Raw genomic sequence first — 22,813 nt, forward strand, 5'->3', positions numbered from 1 at the left:
TAGCCTAGTTCAGATAATATTTCTTCCATGAGGTTTTTCAAAATCGCCTCCACAAGAATTAGTTCCTCTTTGAATCTTAAGACATTCTTTTACGTCTCCTATATATTTAATCATTTTCTAGTGTATTATAGTTCTTGGATATGTCTCTTCCCTCTGTAAAACTACATGTTACTTAAAGACAAGAATACAATTTTTTCAACTTTATCTAGAGCATGGTGTCTTGCACACAGTAAGGTTTTACTTAAAAGATGTTTATTGAATTCAAGTCTTTGGCCAAACCCCCTGAGTGTGAGTAAACAATGGGAACACAGTCTGCTCCCAATTCTCATCCCAGCGAAGCTGCTTTGATTCCTTAAGGTTTTTTCTGAACTGGTTCAGTCTGTTATCAGAATTGGAAAATTCTGAGAAGAGCATCTAAAAACAAAAAAACAAAAGTTGAAGGCCCTACCACATTGTGCCTCTTCTCCCTCCCCTCATCAGGCAGTGAGACCCTAGACACTTAGCTTTCTTTTACCATTTCCCCCAATGATACCATTAGCAAATGACATTAGGATGAGGGTAGAATGAAATGGGGTTGAAGAGTCTAAGCCCAACAACTCTACCTTCAGCTGATCTGCAAGCTCCTCAGAGTCCATAAAAACCATGCCATTTTCTTCATGTTTCACAAGTTCATGTAAACTGCAAAAAAAATTATCATGAAAAAAATGAAACCAGCCTTGGAAGAAGAAACAAAGGATCACTCTATTACCCTGTAATGATCCTCTTCCAAGGGCAAATGGAATGAGAAAAATCTTTCTTATTTGTTCATTATACTATGGATCTGATAAATAGAGGTATAAGTCAATCATCAAAGATAGCCCCAGTCACATAGATTACACTCCATAGAGGACACACTGCCCATAAAACAGTGACAGGCTCAGTCTGTACGTGGAGTTCAGTTCACCTACAGAAGCTTTAAGTCCATGGAAATGGTTTAGGTACTATGCCAAGTAACTTTCCCAAACCCTTCCCCCTTGCTTTACAACATGCAAATTCTAAAATCCCTACCACTGAAAATGTATTGCACAAACTGGTAAGCAGCATCCAAACATATCCACCACCTTCATGGGAAGATCCAAGCCACTGGAGGATTTGTGGAGGCAGACGCCAAGATCTGCTGATCCTGCCAAATGAGGGAAAAAGGAAACAATGTAAAAAGGATAAACTAGTCTATAAAACAAACCCTAAAGGACTCCACAGGCTAGAACTACTAGTTCTAAACGCAACAGCTGGGATGTGGGATAAAGTAGCAAAATTTCCAACCATCTTGCTTAAAAGGACCCCAAAGGTAGTGTTCATAAAAGCCACTAAAACAACATGTTCATAAGCACAGACTACGGGAAGCTGAAATTTACAAAGTAATAAAATAATTCTAAGGATCTCCACTAAAGAGAAAGATTTATTTCAAAGACAGGATAGATTTCTATTTCCATTTCTCTAAGAAAAGATGCTAATAAATATTTAATTAATAAGCAGGTCCCTCACAGATTTGTGCTCAAAATACAGAGCACTTAAATCTTCTTGGAAGCTAGGTGACAGAGAATCCAGGGCTGAAAAGTCAGGATTGAAATAAAATACCACTATGCCAGATCCAGACTTTCAGATAAGAAAAAAAACTGTGGAAGATTGAAGGAGAAGAGAGAATATGCTCTTCCTTATTGGCAGACTGCAGGCAAAGGTGTTTCTGAGAATGGAGAATGGGGGAGACAATGACACATCTGTCTAAGGAGTCCCATCTGGGACATAAGGAAGCCTCCTCAAACTCAAGTTCTGTCATTTGCACCCACCCATCAGGCACCTGTTTCCAAGACTTTAAAAAGTGTCTCTTTACTCTCACTCAGTGGGGTCTTGGTATATCACTGTCAGCCTTTTGCTTGGTGACTCACAAGTCCATGATCTCTAAGTGCCATTCCATTTAGAGTACAAGCCTATTCTCCATAGGCTGCTCTTACCTAGAAGCAAAGGATAATCTTCAGCTTCCAGCCATGGTGTGCAGATCTGAATGTGCTTGAGGCACATCTGGACGATGATTTGGCCATAACGCTCTTTAAGAGGCCCTTTCCCTTTGGTGAACAGGAAAACACAGTTATGGCTCTTCAATCTCTCCCTGTGCCTTGCAAACATATCCCAAAACCTGAGCAATTTTCAACCCTCATTTAGCAATCCTACATTGGAAATAGACAGTTCCTCTCATGGAAACTTATTACTCTTTGGGGGCCTCAGTTCAGCATTCTAAGTCAGGATCCTTTCTTGCTCCCATTCCCAAATAAGATCAAAAGCCCAAAGGACCTTAAGAAATTCAGGAGGCTGACTCACTAGAAAAGTCAACTCCCTCTTCCCTCCACCTCACTACCATCAGTTAGAAAGGGGGCAGGTTACAGAGAGGTTAGGCATCCCACCAAGCAAACAACTGATGCCTTTTAAATACTCACAAGATGAACTTTTTGAAACAGCATCCAAAATACTTTTCCCTGTATGTCTTCAGCAATTTTAAATACTACCTGACTGACATTCACTATATACAGTGATGAAGATATAAGGAAACACAAGGCACCTGTTATCACACAGACTAGAGATGGGAGGTTTGCTCCATCATTGATCCACTGTTCAAACCCTAAAGAATCAACAAGGATAATCAGATATTTGAAGTGAAAAGAGGTGGATGAAACATTAGCCCTCCTAACCATCAGGAGGAAACCACAGTCTAGAGGAAACCTAAATCGCAGGAAGTAGTCCTGTTCCTTCACCTGTTAAGGCTGCTTTTTCCTCAGAAGGAGGAAGAGCTTAGAAAAGAGATATGAGAGAAACAAACTGGGTTTTGAGGAGACCTTCCAAACAGACAGCAATGGGGTCTGTCTGTTAATACAAAAGCAAAGAGAATGTGTCAGTAGGAAAAGGGAAGAGTCAAGCTCCAAAGGCAAGAAGCCAAATTTCCAAGCCTGATCACCAGATCTGACCATGACTGATTGGATCATATGCATTGTCATGTTGGATCAGATACACTGTGGGAGAAGAATACAATATTTTGTGTTTTTGAGCCTGTGGCTCAAGATGTTTGTCTTTGGGGATTCTAATCTTTGAGGTGATGTCATAAGTCCAGGGCCAAGCAGGTTAATAAGACAAAAAGAGGGGCAACTTTTCCACACCTGGCTGGGTCACCTACCCAGTCTTCAATAACATTACTCAAGGAGCCACGAATAGTTTTATTATAACAGTCCCCAACAAATATGATACTAGTGATCACAGAAACACACCTACTTTCTAAAGCTTTCAGCAATATGGAGAAATCCTCATCTTCTGAAATAAGAAACAAAAACAACATTTAACTAGTCAGGTCTATTTCTTAATACCGCTCCCTCACTGTGCCTTAGGCAGCAGTCCAGATTGGAGCCCTAAAAGGATGCTGCTCTTGTGTTCCTGAACAGAGTAGAGTATTCCTCCACAATCCCAACCCAGTGATCCCAGTAACTATAATATGACTTATGCTCAAGCATGAAATAGTAAAATTAGCAGCCTCTCCCCTCAACCCCCCAAAGCCCTCAGGACAACAGACCCTTAGAGACAATACTCTCTAATGCCCAAAGTATCCAGTTCAAAGAAACCTCAAGACCTGTCCAGCTTGTGCTGCTGACTAGCAAAGCAGGCCGCCCATCAAGTTGTGTCACCTTCCTGCTCCTAGGATTGAGCTCAGTGAATGCAGATCTCTCAAAGTCTGGGTCCAAGGATTCTGCCCTAAAGAGAAGCAGAAATAAGGACATTACCAAATGCTGAAGATCAGAGCAGCATCTCCTTGATGTGGATGGAACCCCTGAGAAACCAGTGTGGTTCACCTCCCTGTACCACTGTAACCAGAGCAGTTCCCCACACAGAGGTCCTGGACCAGGGTCTCAAGCCAAAGAGTCTTATGTATCTTTAGGAGACCTTCCAGGTGACATACACCCACAGACTTTCTTGTCACCAAAAGCCCCAAAGATAAGGGAAAAGAAATGTCAACACTATTCTTATCCTATCTGAATTCTCTTAAACTGTGGCAAAGATTACAGGCTCAAGTGAAAGAACAACCTAACCACTTGGGTTATAGGAGACATACCTTGCTCTGAATGGGGAGTAAGTGTGGCCCAGTTTCATGAACAGCTGATGTTGTGTCTCTAGGGGAGTATTTGTAAAAAATGAGGCTGGCTTGTCATAGACGGTCACAGCTCTGGAACAAGATCATTGAGAAGCTTCAGAAAGAAGACCGGGGGTAGAAACTGGGAAGGACCAGGGAAGTGTAGAGACCAAGAGGATAGACGCAGGGCCCAGAAGCAGTCAGAGCTCAGAATCTTTCAGAGACATTTCAAGATAAATAGAACCATCTGAATGGATGAGAAGAGGTTTTACTTACCCTGCTCTTTCTGCATACTAATATAGTTAGTAAACATATATCCTTGGGCCTGGTGTTTTCAAAATCCTTTGCAAACATCCCTAAGCACATAGTTCCCCATACAGTGAACCTTTCCCCCTTCTTCCAGTCCTAATTGTCTGTCCAAGGGCCTGGCATACCTTATATTCCAGTTCTTTGCCAGATCTTCTCTCATTGCATTGGTCACACACAAGTTCAGATCTGACAGGCGCCCACAGAGCTTTTCATACCTGGGAAGAATACATTTGTCCACCTCCTATGCCAGGGCCTGCTCTCACTGCCATGACTACTTATGGTCAGCCAGTGACTAAGTATTCGAGCTTTGTAATTAACTATCCCAGGGCACTGGGCATTGAACTGCCAAGAGTGGGCTTATCCAGATCACTTGTGGGAAGCAGTGCAGGTCTGTGCAGATACTGTCCTGGGACTCTACTCCAGGGGATTTTTTGGTTCCTCATCTAACCCTTTCTCAGAGCAAAAGAACAAGCTGACTTTTCCATGCCTCTCTGCACTAATTCTCCTTCCCCAGTCACCCTCCAGCAGTGTCATATTTATCACCTTTCATCCAAATCCAACCCTGAGACCCTACTGCCTCCTCACCACTTAGCCAGCTGTACAAGAGGGTGTGCAAAGCCATGTGTCAGACCCAACATGGTATAGCTGTAATTGTGCCAGTCGATGACCAGCTTGCTCCCACGGAGAAAACAGGAAACCCAGCACACAGCAATGCCGGGCAGGCCAGGTGGATTCTGTGAAAGAGACAAAGTCAAATTAAAAGAAGAAACTCTGAAGTGCAAGACTAGGAAGCCAAAGGCAGGGCTTGCATATAACCCAAACCCAATCTAAATCGATCTCGTGAGCAGGGAATAGGCTACCCTAACAACAGCCACTGTGATTGAACAGAAAAATCGCCCAAATCTCTCCTAGTATTGAACACTATAGAGAAGATGCAGGGGACTACGACTAATAGTCCCAGGTACTCCTGACCACCTACAGTCTTGCAGGGAGGGAACAAACTTGCCGAGATGTTAGGACAGAAATGAGAAAGAAAAGAGCTATTAGAGCTAAGAGATCTAGTGGTAGCACATAAGGATTACTACGTATCCCACCCCCCACTGGCAGATGTCACTTTCACACTCATATTCAGCACCCAGGAGGAAGCACATTCCTTAATCATTAAGAAGTCCCGCTGATAATGCTGTAACACCAAAGAATGAAGAGGACACAATAGGAAGAAAGCAAAATCCCTGGAAGCCCTGATCACTGCTGTAAGCACTGCAAAATAACTCTTCATATGGTGGACTAAGGCCTACCTGGAGTAAAATGTAATCCACTGGAGGAGACTTTAAAAGCAGGGCATACAGAAGGAGCACTGCCTGGACGACAGCTTTTATCACATACTGAAATACACGGGGACCAACTGAAAGTCAAAGAACAGCCGTAAGAATCACAAGTAACTGGTTCTCCCAGCATTTTTACTCTGCCTTCCGTCTCAAAAAGGAAAACTAAAAAAATGAACAAATCTCACCTGGGATTAGATGAACTTCAAGCACATGCAAAATATGAATTTTCTTATTGCTTAGGAGTTCATCATGAGGTTTGGAGCCTGAAAGAGAGATCACGGTCAAGTCCAATGATGAGAGCATGCTGAGGGCTCCCACACCCATGTCTCCAGGTTCAGCCTAAACCCAACACTTCCCTAAACTTCAGGTCAGCATATTTCTAACTGCCTCTCTGACACCTCCACCTGTAAGTGCCACCAACACCTCCAAATCCAAATTCATCATCTTGCCTCCAAAATCAGTTCTTCCATCTGACTCCTCATTTCAGTTGATAGCACTACTATTCTTTTGGTTACCCAACTTAAAATTCAATCATCCTTTACTCTTCAGATTTCCTCATTTGTCCTTAACTGTCAAATTCTTTCAATCCCCTCTTTATTTGGAGGAGGGAGGAGGAAGGCAGGACAACTAGGGTTCATCGACTTGCCCAAGGTCACACAGCTAATAATTAAGTGTCTGAGGCCAGATATGAACTCAGGGCCTCCTGACTCCAGGGCCAGTGCTCTACTCACTGTGCTACATAGCTGTCCCTCAATTCTCTCTTGAAACTATCTCCTGCAACAATCCTTCCTTTCAATTTCTACTGCTATCATCCCAGTTCATAGCCTTATTAATTCTTTCCCACATATATCTATATATATACACAGTAGTCCAAAAGATATGGAGAATACAAGGCCAAAATGTAGCTAGTGGTTTGGCTCCATTTGACTGAATAGCGCAAAAGGCTCTCCTCCAACAAGGAGTTGCTCATGTACAAGCTAAAATTATGCAAGATTCCTTGAAAGATGTCACAATAGAAATACCTATGTTAGGTAACTCTCTGATTAAAGTTTTTAAAAGCCTAAAGTAGGGATACACACACACACACACACACACACACACACACACACGTATATATATATATAATGTATGTATGTATATATAAATGTATATTCAATAAAGATATTTGTTACTGTTATGGAGAATGTCCAATCAAACAACAAGGGATTATTGAGGGCCTATTATGTGTTCAACATTGGGGATACTAAGATAAAAATGAAGTCCCTGCCCTCCAAGAGCTTACAGCACTGAATCCAAATAGAACTGGGGCTTGTTTAGCACTTCAGAGATAATTAAATAAGATAAATAATCACTCAAAAGAATTCATCCTACACACGAAGGGAAAAAATAGTCCAACTATTATCCCGACTCTGATGTGAAGTTAGATGGACACCCCACAGAATCGGTCCATTCGTTCCATATATCTTGGGAAAATGCTGCATGCAGATGGACATGGTTCTAGACCCAGAACCCAGTAGGAAAAAGAGAAGAATTGACTGAGCAAGAACAAATTAAATTTGAGAAATTGTTCATTGTCTTAAATGATCCCCAACTTCTCTCTGAAAAAAAATCCATCTTATTAACATGAATATTATCCCAGTGATTCAATATGGCCATAAGTCATGGAAAATCACCCATCTCCAAATCCAGAACTGATGTTGCAGGTGACCCAAAAGGCAATGAAGAGGCACAGAGTAAATTTGAATGGGCTGCAACATATTATCAAGGAAGAAATGCCCAGCAGAAGCAGTGTTGATGATATCATCAGAGAGAGGTAAGTCAGAAAAAGAAGGTACACCAGTAATGTACAGAAAACAAGCAATAAGCAAAGGACAGACCACATGCTGGGTATTATTTTGTACAGATTCCATACTTAATTTTCTTTGTACAAGTTGTTCCCTCCCTGTTTTGACAAGATCCTTAAAGATTGAGATCTCCTCTCAGTTCCAGGGCCTATTCCTCCCACTTCACCTCAACTTCACAAAGGGATGGTCATACCATTGATCTTGCCATTACTCACAAGTGTTGGACTTTCAAGATCAAGAACTGCAAAATTCCTTTGGATTATTCCATCTTACCCTCTGCCTTGGACTCTTAACCTTGTCTTTCATCCTCAGTATGACCTCTAATCCCCCCACCCTTAGTTCTTTCCCAGGTCATCACATCTCCTCCCTTCCCTATACTGATTCCTTGGTGAACCAGTTCAACACTATACTATACACTGAAGTCCCTGGACTCCCTGTCTTATTACCTATAAGGATTTCCAAATGCCAACCTCAGATTATTCCTACCATCCATTGTCTTTGTTCCTTTCATGTGCTACTGAATGGAACTAGGGAAAATCATGAAACCATGTTGCCTGGGTCCACTACCAAATTTATGTTACATGATCCCACCTGGACCCTCATTATGCAAGGCAATCCTTTTACACCTCCCTAATCAAGTGCTACTCCACTCATCACAGCAGCTATTCCAAATCTATTATCCCTTCCTCAAGTCTCCTACTGTCTTCCCTCTGCCCATCCTCTAAGCTGAGGACCTTACTTCACACTTCACTAAAAAAAATGGAGGCCATTTACTTAGAGCTCCCTCTTCTTCCCTAGGTGGTGTCCTCAACTCCTCACTCACACTTACCTCCACATAATCACCTGGATTCATTTTCTTCTTTCTATTCACTCAGACACCATCATGGTGTAATTCCACATCATAACAGTTCTCTGGTTGGTCTCTATGCCTCAAGGTCTTCCTACTCCAATTTATTTTTCACTCAGCTGCTAAAGTCCACTTCCTAAAGAAAAGGTCTGACTATCTCTCTCTCTCACACACACACACACATATACTCTCACTTGAACTCACACTCAATAAACTCCACTTGTTCTCTGTTACCTCCAGGATTAAACATAAAATTGTTTCTTTAGCTTTTTAAAACTGACCCCTTCTTACCATTCCAGTTTTCTTACATTTTACTCTTTCCACATACAATCTAAGGACACTGGCCTTCTTACTGTTCCTTGCACTGATACTTCATCTTTAAACTCTGTGCCTTTTATTTATTTATCCATGCCTCATGCCTGGAATGTTCTTCCCTCCTCACATCTGCCTTCAAAGCTTTCTTCCTGACTCAGATCAAATCCCACCTACTGTAGGAAGCCTCACTCACTCTTCCCCATTGCCAGTGCCTTCCTTCTCTTTCCATTTACACTGAACATATCATATATGTACAATTCTTCACATGTTTTCTCCACAATCAGAATGGGAGCTTCTTAAAGGAAGGGTTTGTGTTTTTGCCTTTTCATCCCCAGTGTTGCCACAGTGAGTAAATTTTGTTTTTGTACTCTCAGCACCTACTACAGCGATTGGCACATAGCAGGGAGCTAATAAATAAGTACTCAGGGATGGGGATTGGACATGTGATTTCATTGGTAAACAAGGAGTTCCTGGTTGAGGAAATTCCCTCTACCAACAAAGTTATTCAACTTTTCAGCAATTTACAGTCTCTGAGTCGTCTAAGCACTGAGAAATCAGTTACACAGCAGCGTTTAAAAAGTAGGCCTCAAAAAAAAAATCCAAAACTAGGTCTTCCTGGCTTCATGGTCAACTTTCTATCCACTATGCCATGCTGCCCCATGTTATTTACACCAAGGCCAGAGATCTAGAGAAAGGTCCCCAGAACATTATGCTGAGCCCTTGCTGAGGATGCATAAGAAAATGTGAGCAAGTCAAACAAGAGGAGAAGGCACAGAGGGGCTGTAATTTGCACTGATGGAAGAAGTACCCAACTGATAAGATCACCAACCCAAGTAACTCTGGAAGAAATATCCTGGTATTCCAAGAGCTCTCCAGTCTGGCACTAACTGAGCTTTCCAGTCTTCCCCAGCTGTCTAACTTTCACACGCTACAGGACAAGCCAAAATGGACTACTCACCCTTTCCCTCTACTTCTGCCTTGAGCTTTTATACAGTTTCCTATGTCAATAACAGATTCTGCCCCACTCCACCCCACACCTTACTGCATTTCCACCTATCAACATTCTTCACCTCCTCCAAAACCCTGCACAACTGCTACCTCCTCCATGAAGATTCCCCTGTTGACCTGCCCCACACCCAGTAATGACCCCCTGTATCCTAGAATCCCAATCTACCCTTTCTGATTTGTCTGGACTCAATCATTTTTCTAACTTGCATTAGCATCATTTATGTACCTAGTTCATTTCTGCAGTATAAGCTCTTTAAGGGCAGAGGCTATAAACGGCAGGGCTAGAATAAACATTTGTTCAACTGTGGTCGGTATGAGTGCAAGGAGGTTGAGGAGTTAGCGCAGACCCCTTTCACTGAAGTCACCACCCATCCCAGATGCACAGGATTTCGAATCTGTTTCTAAGTGAACTAGAGAAGGCCAAAGAAAAGGAAGGCTTTGCCCTCGGGGAGCGCCAAGCTGACAACGCAGCGCCAATTACGGGAACCACATAAACGAAAACGCGCAGGTGGATGAACGGAGATGGAGGTGGGACGGGTGGCTGCCTGGAGCATGGGTCTGAAGCAGGTCTTGGAACTAAAGGGCTTCCTGACCTCGCTGCCTCAGGGGAAGGAAGGCAAGGAGCGAAAATCCCCTGGGCTTCTTCCCGAGCCCCCTAACCAAGAACCCCAGCGCTCACCACTGTATCCCAGCAGCGTCACATCGAACCCGCGTCGGGCCAGGGACAGCGCGTGGTACTGCATTCTGGGGCTGCGGCCCACATCCCCGACCACCACTACGCACACGCTCCGGCCCCGAGGCCACCGCCGCGCCCGCCACACGAACAGCAGGGGCCCCAAAGCCAGAGCCAGCACGATGAGAGCCACGATGGAGGCCGCCATCTTGGCCAGCCCAGGAAGTCACTTGCCCAGTCACGTGTTGCGGTTCCGCCTCTGGATGACGGAAGGATAGGGCAAAGAAGGAAACGAAGGGCGCAGGCGCAGGCCTCGGGGCGGGGCGGGGGGGGGGGGGTACGGTAGGGGTAGATAGAGGGTGGGGGGGGGGGGGGGGGGGGGGGGGGGGGGGGTGGTACAGTAGGCGTAGATTAGAGCTAGAGCGAAGGCTGGCGGGAAGGGGCGGGGCGGAATTTCAGGGGGCCCAGGACTGGGAGGCTTGCAGTCTGGCGCCTGGTCCGCCGAGCGCAACCTTCCACGCGACTTTCCCCCGACAGGGTCTCCCCCTCCCCCCATCGTCAGCCCCCACACTCTGCTGTCTGCCGGCCCCGAGCTCAAAGCCACGGTTATCACAGGAACATAGGAAAATAGATCTAGAGCTGGAAGAGGGGCCTTAGAAGTCATCGGGTCCAGCGCAGAGACGAAGTGAAGCGCCTTGCCCAGGGTCGCGCTGCTAGCGAGGTGTGAGGTGGAATTTGGACCCAGGTTCTCCTTCCTGCCCAGCTGTCCAGGTCAAGGACTATAGCTCCCAACTCAGCCACTGAGGGTAGAGCTCCAGGCCTAACTCACACAGCCTCGCGCCCCTCTTAACTCCGAAATCTGATCTTGTACCGGGTGACTTGACTGCCGTTTGGTCACTGTGACCTTGGGGGAGTCACTAACCATCCTCGGGCCCAGTGTCCATGTCCGTAAAATGAGTGGATTAAAGTGTGAAGATGCTTTCTAAAGGTCAACAATCCTATGCTTCTCAATGTAGAATCTGCCAGTCCAATCCCACACCAGTTGTCTAATCTCTAATTCTCCATCTAGTCCTTTCCCTGGCTCATCCTTTGCCAAACCCTAGCTCTGGATTACTCCCACCATCCACCTCCTTTTCTCCAATTTGAATTTTGCTGAGTGATGATGGAAGAAATAATTTCACCAAGCGGATTATGTATCCTACATATCATGTACATATACATGGTAATGTTATCTAATCTCAACTGGACACATTGCAGCATCACAATCCTTTCACTCTTTCCTAATTGATTTCCTATTTAGAGATGTGATGGTAAATGTTTAAACAGTTGGCTCTCCAAAAACAAAAAAGTACAGGAGACCACTTTTTCCTCCATTGCTTTCTTAAATCATGACCAATGATGTTAAGCACAAACAGCCACAGGGTCATTAAACTGTATATTAGGATCCCTGATACACATATACCAGTGATTTCTTAATTAACAAATGTTGACTCTCTTTTCTCAGTTCTCATCCTTCTTGGCCTCTTTGCTGCATTTTACACTGTTAACCAACGTTGTCTTCCTGAATTATTTTTCCTCCATAGTTTTTCATAACTCTACTCTCTCTTGGTTTTCTTTCTGTCTGATGACTTCTTGGGTTCCTTTCCTGAATCATACATACATCCAGATCATACCCCTCAATTATGAATATACCCTAGGTCTCCAACCTGGGCTTTAATCTCTTCCTCCTCCAAACTGCCAAAGCAATTTTCCTTAAATTCAGATCTGACTGTCATTTCCCAACTCAACAAGCTCTTATGGCTTTCCATTTACCTGTAGGATAAAACATAAATTACAGTGTTTGGATTTTAAAGTCCTTCACAACTTGACCCTGTGAGAAACAAAAGAAGGAATTCTGTTTCCACAGGATTAAAAACTACTTACAACTTTGACTGGTTCTAATTGGAGCTGTGATCTACCTAGTAGAACCAGGCTTGTGTTTAAGTAAAAGGTCAGGACCCCTAAGCCAGGGCAAACAGTCTGAGAGCCCCGAAGTTTTCAATTACTTAAAATAGGAAAACAACTTTGATTCCCTCAAATTTTCCTAGGGGCATTGTTAACCTGAATAAAACAGTTTGACATTTTGAGACTTCAAAAAATCTCCTAAATAAATGTAACAAATTATCCATCCCATCAAGTTAAATTTCCATGCCTAAGCCCTTAAGCAGCATTGAAAAGCAAACCCAATGTCTGGCCTAACAAAAGTCTTTGGCCAGAAATGGATGTTTTTTCCATACTATAGCTAGGGCACTCATAGACTTGGGTCACTTCCTTTATCACTTTACAAAACAGTTGCCAAACACTTTAAGACCCCATTACGGTTTCACAATGACCAAAAGGCAACTAAAATGGGTAATTATAAACTTGCTGAAAATGGAACACAACTGGAAGTGGCATTTTTTTCCCTCAAGAAAGAGACCAGAAAAAGAGAGGCAGCAAATTACTGTGTTGCTGGATATATGGTTTAGCAAAGCTAGGGAGAGGACCATAATAATAGTATTGACTGTATCCAGCAAAATTATTGCCATGACTGGGCTCCCCAAATAACCAAATTTATTTAAATTAAATGAACATCATTCACCTTGTATGTGCAATGAATTGTGCCAGGTGCTGGAGATACAAGTACAAAGAATGAAACAAGCTCTACTAAAAAAGAATTCATGTTCTAATTGAGGAGGAAACAAACACAAAGGGCAGCTAGGTGGCAAAGTGACTAGAGCACCTGCCCTGGAGGCAAGAGGACCTGAGTTCAAATCCAGCCTCAGACACTTAACACAAAGACTAGCTGTATGGCCTTGGGCAAGTCACTTAACCCTAATTGCCCTCCAAAAACAACAAAAAAAGAAAAATATGCAAATAGTGTAAAGTGAACAAATACATAAAAATATAAAGTCATTTGGGAGGAAGGTCAGAGGTGACTAGTTCTAAGGAGAACCAGGTACTACATTTGAGGGGCATCAGAACAGGTTTCATAAAGAAAATGGTACTTGAACTATGTCTTAAAGGAAGAGATACCATGAAGTAAGAAGAGAGCATTCCAAGCAAGTGGGTGAGTCACTACAAAGGTATGGAGACTAGAAATGGAGTGTTCTATGTAAGGAACAGGTAGAAGATCATTTTAGGTAGATCTCAAAAGTACAGGAGAGAGTAATGTCCAATGAGGCTGGAAAGATAGGTTGGAGTGAGACTGTGTGGAGCTATAAAAGCAAAACAGTGGATAAATAAGAAGTGTTCTCTTGCTTCATAGAGGTTACTTCTTTTTTTTTGCTTTTTGGAGGGGAAGGCAGGGCAATTGGGGTTGTGACACACCCAAGGTCACACGGCTAGTTTTTTGTGTTAACTGTCTCAGGTTGGATTTGAACTCAGGTCCTCCTGACTCCAGGACCAGTGCTCTATTCACTGCACCACCTAGCTGCCTTATAGAGGTTACTTTCAAGGTAGCTGTTCTCATTTACTCCCAAATAGCACTCGTGGAAAGGTAAATTCTGCTTGCTCTTTTCTGGAAAATTGTGAAGCTGTGTATTTCAGACTCCATCTACCATATTGTTGTTTAGTAATTTTTCAGTCATGTCTAACTCTTCTGACTCCATATGGAGTTTTCTTGGCAAAGATAATGGAGTGGTTTTCCACTTCCTTCTTCAGCTCATTTTATAGATAAAGAAATGGAGGTAAACAGGGTTAAGTGACTTACCCAAGGTCAAACAGCTAATAAGTGTCTGAGGCCAGATTTGAACTTAGGAAGATGAGTCTTCCTGTCTCCTGGCCCAGTACTCTATCCATTGCACCACTTAGTCCCTCTACCATGGACTAGGAGAAATGGCAGATATAGCAAATAAGTATTTTTGTACCCTTAGAAATAGGATGCCATAGTTGTCAGAATTAAAGTATAACATTCTCTGCACTTCTTTACTAGGTTAGCATACAAAGTAATTTCCTTCCCCCAATTGATCTTATAATTAATTATGTCTATAGAATTTAAGCTCCTTGAGAGTTGGAAATGTTTCATTTTTGGTTTTTGTGTCCCTATCACAACAAAGCACTTAACACATGGAAACTTAATAAATGCTTATTGATTGATTTAATTTCTAATTATAATTAACTATTCAAAACACAAATAAGGAATCAGTTGCCTCAAATAATTGAGACTGGATCATGTATTCTTCACAATGGGTTCTACTAATGGTCTCTTGTGAGCATTGAAGCATGATCAGATAGTCTTCCTTAGCTAAGCCTCTCTGCTATAACAATTTGTGTAATCATCTTTATGGACAATTTTGTAGAACCAATTGTTTACACTATTAAGCTTAGATTTGCATTGAATTAAGAACAAAAATGTACTTTCCTGTACTTTAGGACACAGGCAGAAAGTCAGGAAAAGGTCCATGCTTTCTGAATCTTATTGTACAATATAAATTGCATAGTAATAGTAAAAGTCAGTCTTAATAGATGTATTTAGATATCAGTTATTCTGTTCTATCCAGTGTGGGGAATTTAAGCTTCTTTGTCACAGTTCAGGATTAGCACTTTTACTAAATAAAATATCTTCTAGTGCCAAGTTTAAGTCCATATATATGCAAGTATATCTGAATTCCTTTGAAATTCTCAAATCTATAAACTACTTGTGAACATTGCTATAGGAGCCATAACATGTGCTGTCCAAGGTACTAATCAGCATGATGTGTGTTTGAGTACTAGACTCCTAAGCTGAAATACCCCAAGCATCATTGAGTCTTATGGCTTATAGAGACTTTTAAGTTCAGGAAATCCATTCTATTTCCTCCAAGTATGATCATCTTTAAACCATCCCATATGATAGGAAGTTATTCCATACATAATACCCTCCATAGGAGATTACACAACCTCCTCTAGTTAATGGTTTCTGATATACATTCCCAGCTATGCTGCAAGATGGGAAACAACCAGCTATTATTTTCTATACAACCAAGCATTTAAATTTGGATTCAAATGACCCGAACTTAGATTCTACTGCATGTATGACTTAAGGGATATCATTTAGTCTTTTAGGACTCAATTCACTCTTCCTATGAAATAAGAAGGCTAGATTAAATAATCTCTGAGGTTTTTTCAAGTTGTAAATCCTTTGAGTTAAAATGATTTTGTGAAGGTGGTCATCATGGGGAGAGTGAACCTCTCTCAAGAAACCACAGGGTAGAGTTTCTTGGGATAGTAAGGACCAAAAATTGAGTCCAGTGACCTTTGAAGTCTGATATTGGCTGCCTGATAGAATTTGGTTTGTTGCTGATGCTGACCTCTGCCATGAGACACCTACTCAATGGAAACCTCCTGGAACTGGATAAACTGCATATGTTCACCATGTATGAGAGCCAAGTTTTCCTGTTTTCATTAACAAATGTAATGGAAAAGTCATAGGATCATGAAGTCATAGATTTAGAACTGAGGACTCTAGAAGTCACTGAATCTGCCATACTCATTTTATAGATGAAGAAATGGAGGCCCCAAAATGTTGTGTGACTTGCATTCATTTAAGGTTGTCTCTTCCTTCTGTGGCTCTTTTGAATACAAGCCTTTTGGGAAGTAAGGCTTCATCAGCTTCAGCAGAGGCCAAGCAACATTACAACAGGAGTTCTGGATGTGATTGGCAAAAGTGAGAAACAAACATAAAAGTGAATGTCAGGACAAATTGAGTAAGGGATTAGATTAAATTATTTCTAAACTCATTAATTCATTCAATAAACAATTATTAAGCACATATTATGTACCAATCACTATGTGAGGCATTGAGGATACAAAGAAAAAACTGAAACCATCCATCCCTTCAATCAATGTTAGAGTTGGGGTGAGGAAAAGATAACATGTTCCCAAATAAGTAAATACAAAATGTGGGCAAAGTTATTTTCAGCAGTGAAGGACATGAGCAACTGAGGGTGTCAGAATAGACCTTGTGTAAGAGGTAAGCCTTGAGAGAAATTTCAAAATCTAGAAGACATATGAGTAAAGAATGTATTCCAAGCATGTAGGACAGCCTATGCTATGCAAAGGCAAAGAGATGAGAAATAATCCCTTTCCAACTCTAAAATTTAGTGGGTTTATGAATTATGTGTATAAGAGACAAGATATGTATGTTTATATGGCTGAATTACTGTACAGTAAAAAGAATTTGTCAAATCACTTCATATTCAATTTACAGGTTTGAACATGATAAAGCAAAGACTATTCTGACCCGAAAATATGTTTCATGGCTTATTTTACTTCTAGTCAGTAGGATAAATGGCAACTGTCATATCTTGAGAATTAAGACACCAACCAAAAAAAAAAAAGATCGCTGACTGGTTCTCTTGCAAATATAGGCTATAGCTGAGGTATTCTCCAAAGGTACTGGAATTCTCCAGTGTTCTTTTCCTCTCTATTCTCACACTATTCTCATCTTTGTCTCCTGAATCTGAGCTCAGCGATGACTGAGCCTAAAAATGTAACAGTGCCTGTATTGGCATATCTCTTGGCAGGGATATAGGGGATGATGGTGCAATTGCTTATACTATATCCCCTGATAGAACTTTAGGAATAGATGAGTATTTACTTTGCTTCCATTATGACTAAGCTCATGGTGAGTTTAATTCTCTAGATGCTAGCTTCCCTAGGATTGCTGAAGTCCCTCTGGCACTGCTACATCCCACAAAGGACATGAGTGTCTCACTGGACAAGGCAGAGGAGAAGAGGGCAGAGGGAGGCCTTGCCCACAGAGGTAGAGTGTCTTGGGTGTGCATTATTGCTCTGATTGAGGGCCATGCACAGCCCAGCAGGCTAGAACAAGGCATAGATGGGCTGTGACTTGTACTATGAGAAAAGAGCACCCAAACTGATAAAAATCACAGAACCATTTGAACTACTGAAAAAAAAAGTATTGTGGCATTCAAAGCCCTCCACAGTCTAATACCATGTTACCTTCCTAGTCTTTTCTCAAGCTGTTCCCCCTTATTCCAGCCAAATTGGGCTGTTCATTATTCCATGTTTTTTTGTTGTTTGTTTTTTGCCTTTTTTGGAGGGCAATTGGGGTTAAGCAACTTGCCCAAGGTTGCACATGTGGGTGTTAAGTGTCTGAGGCTGGAACCGAACTCAGGACGGGGCAGGCGCTTTCCTCAAGGCGCTTTACCTAGCCGATCCGCATTATTCCATGTTTTGGTTTTACATTGTGACTTCGTAGAGATTTCCATGCCTATAGAAATTTTGCCCCACTTCACTTCACCCCCTACTTCATTTCTACCTATTGACCCTCTTTGCCTTCTCCAAAACCCAGCTGAGGTACTACTCAGAATTGTCTCTGCTTTCATGATTTCCCTCGTTTTACAGCCACCCCTCTCAACCTCCATCCTCCAATTAGCCCTTTTCAATGCCTTGGTGTTCTAGAATCCCTCAATCTACTCTGACTTCTCTACATTTAATTGTTTTTCTAACTTGTGTTATAATTATCCGTTTACATAGTTAATTTTACCACTAGATTATATGCTTTTTAAGGGCAGGGAATGTGGGAGTTCCCAAGTTTTATAACAAAACGTTCTACACACAAAAGGAAATAAATTCACTCCAAAAAGTGAATTTGAAGTCAGGCCTTCCTGATTCCAGGCCTACCTCTATCTGCAGCCCAGCATCTTTTGGCCTTCTACATTGGGTAGACAGCCAAACAAAGGAGGGAGGACCCTTGCCCTTGGGGAGAGCCGAGGTTATTGGATACCGTCTACTTTCCATCAAACACACTAAGAAGTATAAGCAGCTACAGCGACAGGACTCTGCCTCAGGCAGACCAGGAGGGCTTCCCCTAGGATGAGTCTGGAGCATATCATAGAAGGAAATCCACGCTTCGGCTGCCGTGGGCAGACGGTGAGGTGAAAAACCACTGGAGTTTCACAAACAACTCTCCTTTAGGCCAAGAACATTTGGCAGCCACCGTTGTACTGTTCCCTCAAAAAAAGCAGAATGAGCAGCAGCAAACACAGTTTCATCCGAGACTGCCATACTGGCTAGCCCACGCAAGGTACCTGGGATGGGGTGCTTGGGATCTATGTTTGTAAAATCAATCTGTAAACTCAATTTGTAACATCAGGAATGATGGGGTGCTTGGGATCTATATTTGTAACATCAGTCTGTAAAACTTTGTAACATCAATTTGTAAAACCAGTTTGTAAAATCACACTCCATTCCCCCCTCTCTGCCCCAGTCTCAGAACATTAACTCTGCCCCTTCTCTCCCCGCCCCCCCTCCCCCCAGCTTCAAAGCATTAATTGTGCCCAGGAACAATTCATGGATTGTTTATCTCAGCCTTGAAACACTAACAAGCTATACCTATCAATCCTTCACAAAAGTATCTATAAACATTCCAGTTTAGTCGACTATTATCTCCCCCTTGCATAGTGTCTCCTTGCCCCCGTGAATTCTTTTTTTTTAATTCAATTTTTAATTTATTAATTTGTTTGTTTCCTTTTAGTTTACAGGATTCAATTACACAATTCCTCGAATTTCACATTTTGTCCCCCTCCTCCCCCTTCCCCCCCATGGCGTCTTATAATCAAGTATAGGATCTGTAAATACTTTCACATTATACAATGGTCAGGTTATAAGGATGGATTATACCAGCTGGAATGAAAAATGGTAAAGAGGACATAAAATCAAATAAGAGAACGAAAAAGATCAGGTATTTTGCTTCCACCTGGATATAAATTTAGTTCTTTCTAGTTCTTTCTCTGGATGCACGTTTTTCTCTCCATCATGCGTCTTTTGGGATTGACTTATATCCCTGCATTGTTGAGAAGAGTCCAGTCTATCAAAGTTGGTCATCACACATACGTTGTGTCTGTAATTGTGTACAAATTCCTCCTGGTTCTACTCTTCTCGCTCAGCATCAGTTCTTTTAAGCTTCTCCAGGTAAATATGAAGACTGCCTGCTCCCCGTTTCTTATAGCGCAATAATATTCCATAACATGCATATACCACAACTTGTTCAGCCATTCCCCAATTGATGGACACCCCCTTAATTTCCAATTCTTTGCCACGACAAAAAGAGCTGCTATAAACATTTTTGTACATATGGGTCTTCCTCCCATTTCTATGATCTCTTTGGGATATAACCCTAGGAGTGGTATTTCTGGATCAAAGGGTATGAAAGTATTTATAGCCCCTTGGGCATAGTTCCAGATTGCTCTCCAGAAAGGCTGGATCAGTTCACAGCTCCACCAACAATGCATTAGTGTTCCAGTTTGCCCACATCCTCTCCAGCATTTGTCATTTTCCTGTTTTGTCATCTTAGCCAATCTGACTGGTGAGATGTGGTACCTCAGAGTTGTTTTGATTTGCATTTCTCTAATCAATAGTGAATTAGAGCATTTCTTCATGTGCTTATAGATAGCTTTAATTTCTTTCTCTGAAAACTGCCTGTTCATATCCTTTGAGCATTTATCAATTGGGGAATGACTTATAAATTTGACTCAGTTCTTTGTATATTTTAGAGATGAGTCCTTTGTCAGAGACATAGGTTGTAAAGATTCCCAATTTCCCACCTCCCTCCTAATCTTGGTTACATTGGCTTTATTTGTACAGAAACTTTTCAATTTCATGTAGTCAAAATTATCCATTTTACATTTTATAATGTTCTCTAATTCCTGTTTTGTCATAAAGTCATTCCCTCTCCACAAGTCTGATAGGTAAACTATTCCTTGTTTTAGCAGACTGCTTACAGTATCAACCTTTATACCTAGATCATGAACCCATTTAGACTTGATTTTGGTATATGGTGTTAGATAATGGTCTATGTCCAGTTTCTGCCATACTATATTCCAGTTTTCCCAGCAGTTTTTGTCAAATAGTGAGTTCTTATCCCAAAAACCAGGGTCTGGGGGTTTATCAAACAATACATTACTGTAGTTGTTGACTTCTGAATCTCGTGTGCCTAATCTATTCCATTGATCCACTCCTCTATTCCTAAGCCAGTACCAAGTAGTTTTGATGACTGCTGCTTTATAGTACAGATTGAAATCTGGTAAAGCTAGTCCACCTTCCCTAGTATTTTTTTTCATTAATTCCCTTGATATTCTGGACCGTTTATTCTTCCAGATGAATTTTGTTACTATTTTTTCTAACTCTATAAAGTAGTTTTTTGCTAAATTCATTGGTATGGCACTAAATATATAATTTAATTTAGGTAAAATTGTCATTTTTATTATATTAGCTCGACCCAGCCATGAGCAATTGATATTTTTCCAATTAGTTAGATCTGACTTTATTTGTGTGAAAAGTGTTTTGTAGTTATGATCATACAGGTCCTGGGTTTGTTTTGGCAGGTAGATTCCCAAATATTTTATAATGTCTACAGTAACTTTAAATGGGATTTCTCTTTCTACTTCTTGCTGTTGAGTTTCATTGGAAATATATAGGAATGCCGAGGATTTATGTGGGTTTATTTTATATCCTGCAACTTTGCCAAATTTATTTATTGTCTCAAGCAGTTTTTTACTTGATTCTCTAGGATTCTCTAAGTATATCATCATATCATCTGAGAAGAGTGATAGCTTGGTCTCTTCTTTGCCTAACTTGATTCCTTTGATTTCTTTTTCTTCTCTAATTGCTACTGCTAACATTTCTAGTACCAGATTGAATAAGAGGGGTGATAGTGGACACCCTTGTTTCACCCCTGATCTTATGGGAAATGCTTCCAGCTTCTCCCCATTGCATATAATATTTGCTGATGGCTTTAAATAGATGCTACCTATTATTTTAAGGAAAGCTCCATTTATTCCTATACTTTCTAATGCTTTTAATAGGAATGGATGTTGTATTTTGTCAAAAGCCTTTTCTGCATCTATTGAGATGATCATGTGGTTTCTGCTAGTTTTATTGTTGATATGCTCAATTATACTGATGGTTTTACTAATATTAAACCATCCTTGCATTCCTGGAATAAATCCTACCTGATTAAAGTGTATTATTCTTGAGATAAGTTGCTGTAGTCTTTTGGCTAGTATTTTATTTAGAATTTTTGCATCTATATTCATGAGGGAGATTGGTCTATAATTTTCTTTCTCTGTTTTATCTCTTCCTGATTTAGGTATCAGTACCATATTTGTGTCATAAAAAGAATTTGGTAGGACTCCTTCATCACTAATTTTCCCAAATAATTTGTAGAGTATTGGAATCAATTGTTCTTTAAATGTTTGATAGAATTCACTAGTGAATCCATCTGGCCCTGGAGATTTTTTCCTAGGGAGGTGACTGATGGCTTGTTCAATTTCTTTTTCTGAGATGGGATTATTTAAGTAATTTACTTCCTCTTCAGTTAATCTGGGCAACTTGTATGTTTCTAAATATTCATCCACTTCCCTAAGATTGTCAAATTTATGTGCATACAATTGGGAAAAATAATTCCTAATTATTGTTTTGATTTCCTCTTCATTGGAGGTAGATTCACTGTTTTCATTTTTGATACTCATAATTTCATTTTCTTCTTTCTTTTTTTTTTATCATATTGACTAAGGGTCTATCAATTTTGTTGGTTTTTTCATAAAACCAGCTCTTGGTTTTATTTATTAGTTCAATAGTTTTCTTAATTTCAATTTTATTAATCTCTCCTTTAGTCTTCAATATTTCTAGTTTAGTATTTAATTGGGGATTTTGAATTTGTTCTTTTTCTAGGTTTTTTAATTGGATGCCCAATTCGTTGAGCTCCCTTTTCTCTAATTTAATCACGTATGCACTCAGGGATATAAAACTTCCCCTAAGAACTGCCTTTAATGCATCCCACAGATTTTGGTATGTTGTCTCATTATTATCATTCTCTTGAATGAAATTACTGATTGTTTCTATAATTTCTTGTTTGACCCACTCATTCTTTAGGATCAAATTGTTTAATTTCCAGTTAGTTTTTAGTCTGTCTTTCCCTGGCCCTTTATTGCATATAATTTTTATTGCATCATGATCTGAGAATGATGCGTTTAATATTTCTGCCTTACTGCATAGAATTGTGAGGTTTTTATGCCCTAGAACATGGTCAATTTTTGAATATGTGCCATGAACTGCTGAGAAGAAAGTATATTCCTTTTTATCCCCATGCAGTTTTCTCCAGAGATCTATCATACCTATCCTCTCTAAAATCCTGTTCACCTCCTTAACTTCTTTCTTGTTTATTTTGAGGTTGGATTTATCAAGTTCAGATAGGGGGAGATTAAGGTCTCCCACTAGTATAGTTTTGCTATCTATTTCTTCCTCTAATTCCTTTACCTTCACCTCTAGGAATTTGGATGCTACACCACTTGGTGCATATATGTTAAGTAGTGATAT

The 22,813-nt window shown here is 40.9% G+C and overlaps 1 protein-coding gene across 4 annotated transcripts; it reads right to left on the reverse strand.

Annotated features, from left to right (window-relative positions):
• Nucleotides 1-235: 235 nt before the first annotated feature.
• On the reverse strand, nucleotides 236-10,731 carry ALG1 (ALG1 chitobiosyldiphosphodolichol beta-mannosyltransferase). Of its 4 annotated transcripts, XM_069089819.1 has the most exons (13): nucleotides 10,478-10,730; nucleotides 5,970-6,047; nucleotides 5,755-5,861; nucleotides 5,042-5,190; nucleotides 4,582-4,671; nucleotides 4,130-4,240; nucleotides 3,650-3,771; nucleotides 3,298-3,336; nucleotides 2,594-2,653; nucleotides 1,992-2,102; nucleotides 1,048-1,162; nucleotides 603-678; nucleotides 236-414 (listed from the first exon to the last, which is right to left on the reverse strand). In XM_069089819.1, exons 1-13 carry the CDS (start codon nucleotides 10,677-10,679, stop codon nucleotides 262-264), a joined length of 1,413 nt encoding a protein of 470 aa, XP_068945920.1. In that variant the 5' UTR covers nucleotides 10,680-10,730; the 3' UTR covers nucleotides 236-261. The 4 variants fall into 4 exon arrangements, with proteins under 4 accessions (XP_068945920.1, XP_068945935.1, XP_068945945.1 ...); XM_069089834.1 differs by lacking the exon at nucleotides 1,992-2,102; XM_069089844.1 differs by lacking the exons at nucleotides 1,992-2,102; nucleotides 2,594-2,653 and having other exon boundaries at nucleotides 10,478-10,731.
• Between the last annotated feature and the right edge of the window lie 12,082 nt (nucleotides 10,732-22,813).

The sequence above is a fragment of the Petaurus breviceps genome, unplaced genomic scaffold (assembly GCF_028583685.1).
Source record: "Petaurus breviceps papuanus isolate PSGF00001 unplaced genomic scaffold, PetGlider_PUasm1.0 120, whole genome shotgun sequence".
Taxonomy (NCBI): domain Eukaryota; kingdom Metazoa; phylum Chordata; class Mammalia; order Diprotodontia; family Petauridae; genus Petaurus; species Petaurus breviceps.